Source organism: Hydra vulgaris, chromosome 06 (genome assembly GCF_038396675.1).
Source record: "Hydra vulgaris chromosome 06, alternate assembly HydraT2T_AEP".
Lineage (NCBI taxonomy): Eukaryota > Metazoa > Cnidaria > Hydrozoa > Anthoathecata > Hydridae > Hydra > Hydra vulgaris.
Genome location: NC_088925.1, coordinates 23,910,291 through 23,923,886, shown reverse-complemented (window position 1 = coordinate 23,923,886; position 13,596 = coordinate 23,910,291). Strand labels below are relative to the sequence as shown.

Below are 13,596 nucleotides of genomic sequence, written 5' to 3'. Positions count from 1 at the left end.
ATAAGATACCTGCTCAAGGTAGTCTTAATTGGTTTTCTAATTTTCTCACATACTAAAAATTCCATTTTTCTTTTATGAATATATTGAGTCTAAAAGATAAAAATGCAAAAATAATAGCAAATAATTTGAAATTAACTATATTATAATAATGATTATATTTGTAAGGTTCGAATATTAACCTTATACAAAAAACTATAAAAAATTTTACAAACTTATACAAAAAACTATAAAAAAACTAAAAACATTTTATACTAAAGCATACGATTAAACAAGAAGCTTTAAAGAATAAAACATTAGTATTTTCGGAAATGAAAAACATTTCCCCGGTAGCAAGAGTTATTTTTCACCAAAAATAAAAAATACCATTTACTTATGTAAATGGTATATTTTATTTTTGGCTTTATGAATACATGGGAAAAGTAACATACTAAATAAAAAATAAAACATTAGTATGATATACCCTAATGAATTCCGTTATAGTTACCCAGCAGTCACAGACGTCCAAAAAGCGTCCTTACCACGTCCAATAAACGTCTCACATCGCTAAGATATCTGTAAGGCGTCTAATGGACGTACTGTGCCCGCTGAGTAGTGCTTTGTTTATCAACTAAATTGTATTTTAGTCTGAAGACCAATCAGGAAATGTTATTTTACGTTTTTATGAATCTTTTGGTGGAAAAGAAAAAACACAAGTCAAGTCCTACTACCCTTTGTCAAGCATATGCAGGTTAAATAATTAAGTTTGTTTTTACCATTTCAATTTAATAACAAACATTGTACTAGCTATGTGTTCAATATATCTTTTTTAATATTATTAAAGACGTTCCTTAGCTGTAATAAAATGTGTAAAACCAAATTCTTTCCAAATTCTTTCCAAATTCTCCTATCAAATTCTTTTTGATAGATAATTGAATATTAAAAAAAATATATAAATTAATTTTTTGTGTGAGTTTATTTTACAGTTATTATCACGAAGTTAAAGTATTTATCACATATTTGCTGTTTTTGTTCTTCCTTGATGTGTACCACCTAAATAAATATATTTCTTTAAATCCTTAGATATTTTTATATTTTCTTCAACATCTTTTACTCGCTTAGCTAAATATTTTGCTCCCGTAGACGCATTTTTCCATATTTATTTTAAGGATTTGCAATACATTACACATATGACAAAATATATTACACACATGACAAAAGTCACCAACTATTATTTTATTTTTTGTTTGAAAATATAAATATTCTACTAAATTGTGTTCTATCTTTGTCTACCATGTTAACATTGTGTAATTTAAATCGATTATGTTCTGCCTTTGTTTACCATACTTTTTATGCTTGCCTGAATTTTAATAGCTTTGTATATTATTAAGAACAATTTCAATCCAGCATCAACATCAACAACAATCCAACACCAACATCAACAACAATCCAACACCAACATCAACAACAATCCAACATCAACATCAATCCAACATCAATAACAATTCAACATCAACAATCCAACATCAACGACAATCCAACATCAACAACAATCCAACATCAACATCAACGACAATCCAACATCAACATTTCTTATTCAACTATTAATTAAAAACAACAAATAAGATAAGAAATATGGAATTATTTTGTTTTAACAAAGTTAAATTGATTTTTTTTTGTTTTTGTTTTTTTGTTTGTTTTTTTACAGTTCTGTTTGATATAATAAATATTCAAATAAAATTGCAACCTATTTTATTAAAAATAAAAGTGAAATAACTCGTTAAAATTACTTTTCTTAGTAAAAAAAGTAATTTTAACGAGTTATTTAACTTTTAAACTACGTTATTTAACTCTTAAACGAGTTATTTAATTTTTAAAATACATTTCTGATTCCAAAAAGTTCTGTAGGAATCAGAAATATATTTTCAGAATTTTATTTGCCCAACTTCCTCCTATGGCTAATTATCTCTTACCTTTTTTTATAAACTTCTCTGCTTTTTTTTTAAAATATTTTTTTGAATAAGATTTCTGTTGCTTATAGCTTTTCGATTATTAAGTAGACAAATTTTAAAACATTTGTAGCACACTGTTAACAGTTATATAAATAAAATTGCTATAAGTATGAAATAAATATGCAATAAATAAATGTAAAGTAAACAAGAAATAATATCAAAAATTATTAATACAGTTTTATGTTTAAAAAAATATTTTTTTTATTTGGTTATGATTTTTTTTTTAATATATTTTAATAATTTTAACATATGTTTTATGTATTTAAATGTTTTCTAAACACTTTTTAGGTGCAATATTTTAGAAGATTCTGTTGAGGTTTCCGATAGCTGCAAACTAGTTGATCAAAATACCATCGAATTAACTTTGTCACCATTTGAAATAGTATCACTGCGTTGTTGCTTTATCTAAATCTGAAAGTTGGGTTTTCTTTTTATAAATTGTTGCATGTTCCAAAATAACTTTGTATCAAAAAATGACGGATCTTGATAAAACAAAAGATCCGTCTATTTTTATTAAATATATAACACTTATTATGGAACTTATAGTGTATAAGTGTTTTTATGATGATGTGGTAAATATTGGATAAGAATTTTCTATTTAATATTTACCTCGCAGATACGCATTCTGGAGAACTGTATTTGTTCCGTGGGAGTACGAGAATTGTTTTAAATAGATATTGCGTCGATATTAAGTCATATTACCGTTCTGCAGTATAAAGAGTTATTAAGTATTTTGTTACTTGCATTTAACATCGTTAGTATTTTGTATAAATGTCTTTTATATATGAAATACTTTCAGAATTTCTGAACGGGTTTTTTTTGTCTTGGTTCTCGATCCAAATGATATGACTTTTTCCAAGTCAAGCTCTCGTGCGGAACCATGATGTAATTGAGATTTTTTTAAAAAAAGTAAAAAGCTATAGAAATAACGTGAAATTTTTATTAAAATTTGTGTTTTGTGATTTCGTATTATTAATTTTTTGAATTATAAAACTTTAATTTATAAAATTTTATAAATTAAAATATTATTATAATTAAATCATACATTTTCTACATTTATCAAAATTATGTTATTTCTTGAAATAACCTTTTAAAAAACCTAAGTCATTCAAAATTGCATTTGTCAAAACGTAATATTATAGACAAATTAATTTATTTTTTGTAAATTAAAGAAAGTTAACGTCCGATAACCCTAGTTTAAAAATTTTTTGCCCACCGTGAAATTTATATTTGGCATTTTTTTGGTATGCCAAAATTATTTTCTAATCTATCTACTTTTGATTTTAATCGTTAATTGCTCACAGATAAACGGTTTAGGCCTAAAGTACACAAAATTTGCCCAAAATATTTATTGATGAAGTCGAAATAAAAAGATTTTGAGACTAAATTTTTTGGAGTGGATCTCGACGAGACTGTTACCTGGAAACCGCATATTGACTATATATGCGCAAAAATATCTAAAAGCAACGGAGTCATATAAATCCAGATCATATTTAAAAAAAAAACCTTAACCCAACTTTATTACTCATTTATTTACATGTATATAAATTATGCCAATATAGCTTGGAGAAGCACCGAATAAAGTTACAATTCCTTTATCGCCGTCAGAAGCATGTAATCCGGTTGATTAATTTTGTGGATCGTTTTTCTCATTCCAAACCATTATTTATGGAGACAAAAATGCTTAACATTTACGAGCTCAATGTTTATAATATTTTATGCCTTATTTACATGTGGAAAAACGATTAAACTTTACCTTTCTTTAAAGAACGTTTTTCTCTAAACCCAATTAATAAATATTTACTTCGAAATAAAAATTTTGTATATGAACCAATTTGCAGAACAAAATTTAACAAATTTTGCATTACATTTTAAGCACCATATCTTTTAAATAAAATTGCTATACCTAATTTTGGTATATCTAATACTTTTCCGACCATTTGGAGTAAACTTAAAAGTTTTATTCTATCTATTGATGATAAATTTAAATACTTTTTATAACAACCACGTATTTGTCTTTTTAATTGTAAAACTGTTGTATTTTCTCTTTCCTATTATAAAGAGATATCTTACAGTCTTTACTTTGTATATATGTATTTATATACTTGCGCTTTTATAAGTTCTGACGATAAGATTTAACTTTTTTATTATATATAAAATTAGTGGTTTGATTTATAATTCAATTTATATCATGATTTATTGTAATTTTTTAGTCTTGTTTATTAGGATTTCCAATCGGTTTTAACCGATAACCGAAAACCACGGTTTTTGTCAAAACCGATAGAAATGAAAGCCGTCGGTTTTCAAAAACGGTTTTGGCGGTTTTTTTGTACAATGTCTTTTGAATGTTTATTTATTATAGAAAAATATAAAAAATTAATTTTGTAAGTAATCAAATTTTTATTTTATTACTTAGATTGTATTTTGCTGGAAAGCTTAACATGTCTTTTCATTTTCAAAATTATTCAAGTATTCCAAAAAAAATGTTCGAATATTGAATAAAACACGCAAATATATTCGAATAATCTAATTGATGAAAATATATTTTGAAAATATATCTTCCAGATAAATCATGTGCTTAGAATGGAAATTTGCTGCCCGGCATAAAATTCCGAATTCAAGAGACGTTGAAGACATCTGTAATAGATGCGGTTCTATTGTAACATGCTCCGGTGGATCTACAACTACTTTGCGGAATCATATTTTGCGTCATAGAGTTGCTATCAATAGCCTTACGACTGGAGAATAAAGCAACAACTCAAATCCACCACCGGAAAAAAAAAATTAAAACCATGGACAGTTATTTACAAAAAACCTTAAAGAACCTCAAAGAAATTGTAGCTGATCTAGCTACAGATGGTCTTTCGATTAATACAATAACAAACGATAAATTTATTTGCTCATCAATTCAACAAAGAAGAAATCATCTTCCTAAAAGTTCAACAACTGTGATAAACTTAATCCATCAAGATTTTTTTGATTAAAAGGAAGTAATAAAACAAAAAATTGTCGAAAAAATTAAAATGGGAAATAAATTCAGCTTAAAGCATGATGAATACACATCTTTGAAAAAAAATTTCAAATTTTTCAGAGGAAAGTTACTTAAGAATTTGGTAAAGAAATCAAACTGCATCTCGATGTTTGTCACTTTTTTCAATGAGTGCGCCTTTGTTAAAAACTAAGAAATGCTTATTCCAGACATTTACTGAATCAAATGCTCTTGATATAATCAACAACTTAGATTTTGAATCATTAGCTTCATTACATGCCGCTTTAGAGCCAGAAAAACTAGCAATGGAATTCCTTAGCAGAGAAGATGCAACGTTATCGACAGCAGACACTGTTTTTGAATTCTCTCTTGCAAAACTATTTGCTATGAATAAAGAAATGGCACCTATATTGCATTCAAATTAAATAAGCGCGTCGATGTTAGAATTAAAGGAAATGTTATGTAGTTCTTAAGATGCCTAAAAGATCCTTCAGTTGTTCCATTAAAAAATACTTTAAATTTTGCTGGGAAACTTGCGTTAAGGCTTATTGGATTTACTTCTAATGATGAGGAACCACTTGTAGCTGAAGCACCATGTACAACATCGGAAAGTTTACCGGTTTCTCTTAAGGATTAATTAAATGCACTTCTCAATAAAGATGGCATCACACACTTGCCTAAATCTACTGATCAATTCAAATGGCTTAAGCAAGAGTTTTTGTTGTACCAAAATACGGGCAAAAGAATAGAAAATCTTGAAAAAATTTGCAATACGATACTCTCTATACAGCCCACTTCAACAGATGTTGAACGCGTTTTTTCGAGCTGCACTAGTTTCTGCACAAAAATCAGATCACGATTATCTGATGAATTGGTAAAATCTTTAGTTTTCTTAAATATTTTTTACAATAAAAAACAATTCAAAGTCCTTTTAAGTTTTATTTCGATTTTTTTTTTTTTTTTTTTGTTTGTTCTTTATAACAATATTTATGATACAGATACAAAAATATAAAAAAAGAAAAGTTAACAAGTCAAGATACCGTAAAGAAATAAAGAATAAAAGTAAATATAAAGAACGCAGATACTTAAAGAAGACCGTCAGGTCTTGTCACAGAGAAACCGCTAATGAAAAAATTAAAACGTTTTTTTTTCTTTTTTTTTTAAAGCTTATTTCCTTTTATTATGGTGTTTACGGCTTGCATCAATTAAATTACTATGTCTTCCGAACAGCTGACTCATGCGAACAATGATGTCCATAATTTCCTAGATAAATCACTTGCGCACACTGAATCTTATTTGTTGAAAATAATCAATGAATCTTATTTATCGCTATATATTATTCACTACAATATCACTGAATATAATCAATATAATTTCATTTTCAAACTGAGTATAATGCATTTCTAGATTGTTCAAAAAGTTGTGCAAAAAGACCTAGATAGCCATACGATGGTTATCGCTGTGTGTTAAGCCAAATTACCAAATTTCCGTTTACGCTTCTGACAACAATATAATATAATATAATGTTAACATATAATATAATATAATGTTATAATATAATATAATGTTAATGAAATATAAACATAATCTTAGAACACTTTGTTTAAATAACTTTTTTAATAAATAATGCAAGATAAACTTACATAAGTTTTATTATATAACAAAAAAACCGAAAACCACGGTTAACCGCGGTTTTTTTTTAAAATTAAAACTGAAACCGCGATTTTTTATAAATGCGGTTATTTGGAAACCCTATTGTTTAGGTATTAATGTAGAAAACTTGTAAAAGGTTCTGACAATAAGATCGTTATGATCTTTTTCCAGAAGCCTTGTTTATTAGTCTAGTAAATAGAGAGACCATTAAAATTGTTCAAGTGGAAACTATTTAGTGCAGAAGCAGTTTTTAGCCTAAAAGTCTTACTATCCTTCAATTGTTGAAATCCAAACACCACCTGCATAACCCTGGACCGTTTTCCACTATCTGATGTCAAAGTGAGGTACCTAGTACGATAAATTTCAAAAATTTATGGTTTTCTTAGGAAATCCTAAAACAGCACCTTTATTCAAATTAAAAATGTGAACTTGTCAGTTACTAGTTTGATCTCATTTAAGTTTATATTTAGCAAATATAAATGTAAGTTAACAAAAATGTAACTTTTTAAAAAAAAGTAATATCAGGGGGGTCAAAAAAATTTTCAAATGGCGGATTTTTAGTCAATTTTGCATAAATTAAGGCCTTTTATAGATTGTAAAATGTTATTAATGACTATTATCGGACTATCTTTTTTTGATTTGTCATAATTATAAGAAAATTGAATCTCAAGGTTGAAATTGAATAATGTTATTTATTTTCAGGGGGTAAAAATAATTAAAAATGGTGTATTTTTAGCTAATTTTGCCCAAATAGGCTTTTTACATACTGTAAAATTTATTTATGACTGTTATTTTATTTACATTTTTTAGCAATAAAAAAATTTTTTTTTACAGTCGTAACTTATAAAAATAATTACATGACCGGAGCTAGAAGAAGACAAGTTTAGTCTTATCATTAAGACTAAATTTATTAGTCTATCTTATTCTGATTTTTGATGAATAAAAGTAAAGTGAACCTAAACAATCAGATTTAGAACTGTTATGTATTTTTAGGGGGTAAAAACATTTAAAAATGGTGGATATTTGGCCAATTTTGTTCAAATAATGCAATTTTTTGTTTTTGCTTTTTCTCTTAAGAAGTCAATGCATTGTATTTTTTGATAGATTTAACGTGTTGTTGCACTTTCGTGCTGAAATATCTGAATTATTTCTTTCGTATGAAAATTTGAAATAAACAGTGATTTTTTATTTCCACAATTTACTATATTCTTTTATTTTTATTTTTACTTATATAAAACAAATTATGGAGTGTGTTAAAGAACCAACAAAAGAGAATTTGATTCAAGTGACAGAAAGAGAACTTAGTGGATTGTTACTATTCAGCAAAGTTTAAAATGAATATTAGTGAAATCGTAGTATTAGTAAAACTTAGTGTTTGTACACGAAAGCTGTAGAAAACTTTTTAACAACAAACGGCGTATTGCTGTTCAAGAACCTTCAAGAAAAAAAACTCGAAAATATATTGACACCTTTGCTTTGAAGATAAACCGTTTTTGTGGAAGCTAGATATCATCAGAGCTGTAGTTTAAATTTCGAAACATAAAAGAGTCAGCAAAATCCACTAAATTAGGAATGCCGCAAAATGAGAGTATAATAAACGCATTTAACCAAGCATGCAAATGGCTCGAAGCAACTGCAGAAGTTATAACGCTCAGCCAGTTGCGTAATAAATTAAAAAAACTTATGGCTCAGGGCGAGGTTGTGTATGATAAATATTACTTAAAAAGGTTGTTAAAAGATAAATTTTGATCTCATATATTATTTGTGGATAATTCAAAAGGTGTTGAAAACATAATATGTTTTAAAGATATGGCAAATTTTATTATAAACAAAAAATTCAAAGAAATAGAAAAAGATATCGAATATGAAAAAACCCGAATTATAAAGGCGGCAGCTAATTTATGAAAAGCCGATATACGAAAAAAGGTATACAGCACTGACTACTACGCAACAAGTGATGAAATAAAAGGTGATTGGATTCCAGAAAGTTTATAATTGTTTCTTGGAGAGTTCACAAACTCAAGAATTCAAAAAAAAAGTATTGGGCAATATAATGTTAAACCTTTTGCTGTTATGAAAATACTGCCAATATTGTTTGCACTTGCACTTGAAGTAGATCATCTATATATTTATTTTATCTATATATATATATCATTCATACATAGCTATCTCATTCATACATAGCTATCTCATGTATGCCAATATAGCATGGGGCAGTACCCACAAATCTAAATTACAACCACTTTACTTACGTCAAAAACACGCTTCAAGACTAGTATACAACAAAAGCAAATTTACTCATGCTCAACCCTTACTGGAACAAATGAACACACTAAATATATTCCAAATAAATATTTTTCAAAATATACTTTTTATGTTTAAATATAAACTAAGTCTGGTTCCAAAACATTTTACAACACACTTTTTTAAAAACAATATAAATAAATACAATACAAGAGCAACAGGCAACTTTAAGATACCTTTTGAAACAACAAGACTCTCAAAATTCTCAGTTACATATCGTGGTCCCTATTTATTTAACAAATTAGTTTCCAGAAACGAATCACTACTAAACTTAAACAACGAACACTCTCTGAAAAAAAAGCTAAAATCTACAATAATTAAATTAAACAACTGAAAGGAATTTTTTTAAATTTGAATAAATAAATAAATGTAACTTAACTTTTAATACAATTCGATAATAAATATAATATTAATAACAAGGTATATATGTAACACGTACATATATACCGCGTAGGCAACTGATTTTTTATGTGTATTACACGTCTAAGAAATAGGTACTCGATGACAAGACTGACTTAAGTCTTCTGCGAGCTTCCTATGACTACAAATAAGTATTTCTTCTTATCAATCTTACACAAATTTTGTTTTTATCATATTTTATACACTAACATTATCTTGAAATGTGGTAAATTAACTTATAGTGAAACTTCTAAACTCTCCTTCAAAAAATCAGCAGATTATTTTTGTTTGTTGTGTTTTTTATTTTATTTGGAGTAAAATAGAGATATGTTTCTCGGATTATTTTTACTTACACGTTATTATCTTGTTGTAATTTGTATTTATTTTATTCATGTCTCGGAGCTGTAAGCAACTATATTTTTATTTACCACGTATATTTTGAACTTTATATTTATGATTTAAATTTGCATATCTTTACTGCCAATCAGTGATTGGTAACTTGTAATTACTTTGTAGTTGTAAAATAAAACATGTATAAAAAAAAATATATATATATATATATATTATATATATATATATATATATATATATATATATATATATATATATATATATATATATATATATATATATATATATATTATATATCTATATATATATATTATTTTATCTATATATATATTTATATTTACTGTATATATTTCAGAAAACAATTATGTTCAACCTAAGACCTATTACTCTGTTACTAAGTTCTCAATTGCTAACAGAGGTCCTAAACTATGGAACATGCTATTAAATAATGAGTTAAAAACTATTTCTTCTATTAAACAATTTAAAAACAAACTTAAGCAAAAGCTTTTATTAAATGACAACGAATTAAAATTTTCTGAAGCCTTTGATTAGGAGTAATCACGTTTGTCTATTTCTTTATAAATATGGTTTAAATATATATTCTATATACAGTTCAATTTGTACATTATGACGTTGTTTTTTATCTGATATAATAAACTTTACATATATAAAAGACACATGATACTAAAATGTTTTTAAAAAATGTTTTTTTTTTTTGTTTGTTTGTTTGTTTGTTGTCGTATATTGTCTGTTATTTTATGATTTAAATTCAAAAGGTTGATAAATCTAAAACCAGTTAGGAAAAAAATAATTTAATTAAAATAATTAATTAAAAAATCTTCGTATACTTTTGGATATATTACACTGTAATATAGCGTAAAATGTTTTTTAGTTTTTATTTATCGTTATTTTATTTTAACGCAACGTTTTGTTTAACGTTTATTTAACGAGTTACTTTGTTTTGTATTTTTATTATTGACATTTTTATTTAAAGGGGCTTGGTGATAAGACAGAACTTGTCTTCTTCTTGCCCCAGCCATGTATTTATATATTTGTATTGCATAAACTTGTAAACTTTTCTTATCGGCGAAATACATAATAATAATAATAGTATGGTTCTAGGTGGTTAAATGACGAATTGTTTAAATTAGACTTTGGAATATCGTACAGCGAGGTTACAAGATTTAAACAGGCATCACTATCACAACCAGTAGATCAACAGTTAAAATAATTTAGTTCTGAAGATGCGTTAACCTTTTTTATGGCGGACAATGTTGATCATAATATTTGCACATTAGACTGGCTTGGGACATTCCATGGGATGGGTATAATCGCATCTACCATATCTAGGAGAAATCACCCAATTAAAGAAACAAAATTGCATAGTCCCAGTAGACTTCTTACATTCATTACAGTTACAATGTTACCAATTATTGATCTCAATCCTTCAGATTTGACATGTATTTCTATTCTAATTTGGTGTTCGTCATCAATCAATCAAAGATATTAGGTGTGGAAATACTTTCAATTACTTTCGAGCTACCATTGTGGGAAAAGACAATTGAAATTGTTCTTAAAAAGTCTCTAAATATAGTAGTACATCTAGGTGGTTTCCATACATTGATGTCTTTTGCCGGTAGTATTGGATCTTTTATGAACGGTTCAGGCTTAGAGTGCGCTATTCAGACTCTCTATAGAGAGAACAGTGTGAAACATATGTTTAACGGCAAAGCGATTGATAGGGCAACACGAGGGCACATTCTTGTTGATGCTCACTCTAAAGCTCCAACAATATGCAAATTCGGATTTGGTGAATAACAAAATAACACCTGAAGAATTGATTGAGATTGAAAAATTCTGCAAGCAAATCTCAGAAAAAGAAATTAACTACCTCGATGTTCCTTGTGCAGCTATTGAAAAGCTTGATTCGATTATTGACTTGTTGAAAACAAGTATTAGCTTTGTATTAGCTTCCAAGTTGCGAACGGCAAAGTTATGGCTTCAATATATAGAATACATTAATATTATGCGTCAATTTATCTGTGCTTCGCGTGAAGGGGATGGGAATATTCATTTGGTTGTATCTGCCTCAAGAATTGTATCATCGAAGCTACCACCTATAAAAAGGGCAGTATGGTATTACGGTTTGAGAGTATACCTTCAGGTTTGGCAGTTGAAAACATTGATGAAGTGTAGCTTGAATCCGTTGGAATGTGGTTGGAAGATCATAAGTGGAAAATTGGTACCCATCATGAGCGACCAGATATCTTTTTTTATCTTATGGTACTCATATTCTATACTAAGAGCAAATATACAAAATTGTAACTTTTTAGAGCTTCGCACCGGAGGAAATTCTCCACGTTATTAGATGTCACTGCAAATTATTGTCGAAGATGCCATGTTGATATAAGCTATCTTTGTGTCGAAGAAATGGCCTTTCTTGTGTTTCGGCATGCGGTGATTGCAAATGTGTTGGTTGTGAAAACATAACTTAAGATGAATCTGACAATATTTCTGATGACGTCTCACTTGATGACAGAAACATATTCGATATAATTTCAAGTCTATAAAAATTCACTCGTACTGATATAATATTGATTTTTTTATATTGATATAAAAAAATACTGAAAATACATAAGTTATAAATTTGATCGTTTAGGTTCACTTTTCTTTTAGTCACGACAGATCAAAATAAGATAGACAAATAATAGTCATTAATAACATTTTACAGCTTATAAAAGGCCTAATTTAGGCAATGTTGGCTGAAAATCCACAATTTTTAATTATTCCTACCCCCTGAAAATAAATAACAGTAATAAATTTCAACCTTGAGGTTCAATTTTCTTCTAATCATGACAAATTAGAAAAAGATAGTCAGATAACAGTCATTAATAACATTTTACAACCTATAAAAGGCCTAGTTTAGGCAAATTTGGCTAAAAATCCGCCATTTGGAAATTTTTTAACCACCCCCCCCCCCCAACCCCCCACACCCCACCCCCACCCCTCACCTCCTGCTATTACTTTTTCTAAAAAAGTTACATTTTGGTTAACTTACATTTATATTTGCTAAAGATAAATTTAAATGTGATCAAACTAGTACTGACAAGTTTATATTTTTAGTTTGAATAGAGGTGCTGTTTTAGGATTTCCTAAGAAAACCATATGTTCTTGAAATTTATTGTATTAGGTAACTCACTTTGACATCAAGTAGTGAAAAACGCTCAAGGGGTATGCAGGTGGGGTTTCGGATTTCAACAATTAAAGGATAGTAGAAACTTTTAGGCTAAAAACTGCTTCTACACTAATTAGTTTCCACTTCGACCCTCTATTTACTACACTATATTTGTTTTTGTAAGCAACGAAAAAAATGTCAAAAACAAAAGTGAAACAAAAAAAAAATAAAAAAAAGTGAAAGTGCCTTGAGTTTTTCTTTACAGAATAATCGGATGATAAAAATGAAACCGCTTCTAAATAAAGCGTTTGCGAATTTTTTTTCTTTTAACGGAGATAAACTTTTTAATATTAATATATTAATCTAAAACTTTTGTTAAACTTCCAGATCTACTTTAAAATTTAAGTTCAAAGAAATTATTTTAGTTAACATACTTTTAATTATCCATTCTCCAGATTATGTATTCTCCCACGATTGAATATTGTGTCTAAAATGATCTTTTTTGGAGAGATATTCTCTCTAAGATGTACACAATAATATTCCACTTATTCATAGTTTAACCTTACCCTGTTTATTTATCAATAATTGTTTTCAAAACCTTTTTGACATGATAATTTTCTTTATGCTTTTAGCAATTGATTTTCTATTGAAGGGACGCCTAATATCTCTTTGTATATATTGAAAGCAGTATCCGGACATTAAACCATTAATATAAGAACTTAAAGTTAAACTACTTT

General features: G+C 27.5%; 1 protein-coding gene across 1 annotated transcript in view; it reads left to right on the top strand.

Moving 5' to 3' along the window:
* The window catches only part of LOC100202780 (alpha-mannosidase 2C1), an 81,781-nt gene extending 78,984 nt beyond the window's left edge, over positions 1-2,797 (top strand). The window contains exons 32-33 of the mRNA XM_065799656.1: positions 624-727; positions 2,277-2,797. Coding sequence (XP_065655728.1) covers positions 624-727; positions 2,277-2,397 — 225 coding nt within the window. The 3' untranslated portion in view covers positions 2,398-2,797. The remainder of the gene's footprint in view (positions 1-623; positions 728-2,276) is intronic.
* Positions 2,798-13,596: the final 10,799 nt, after the last annotated feature.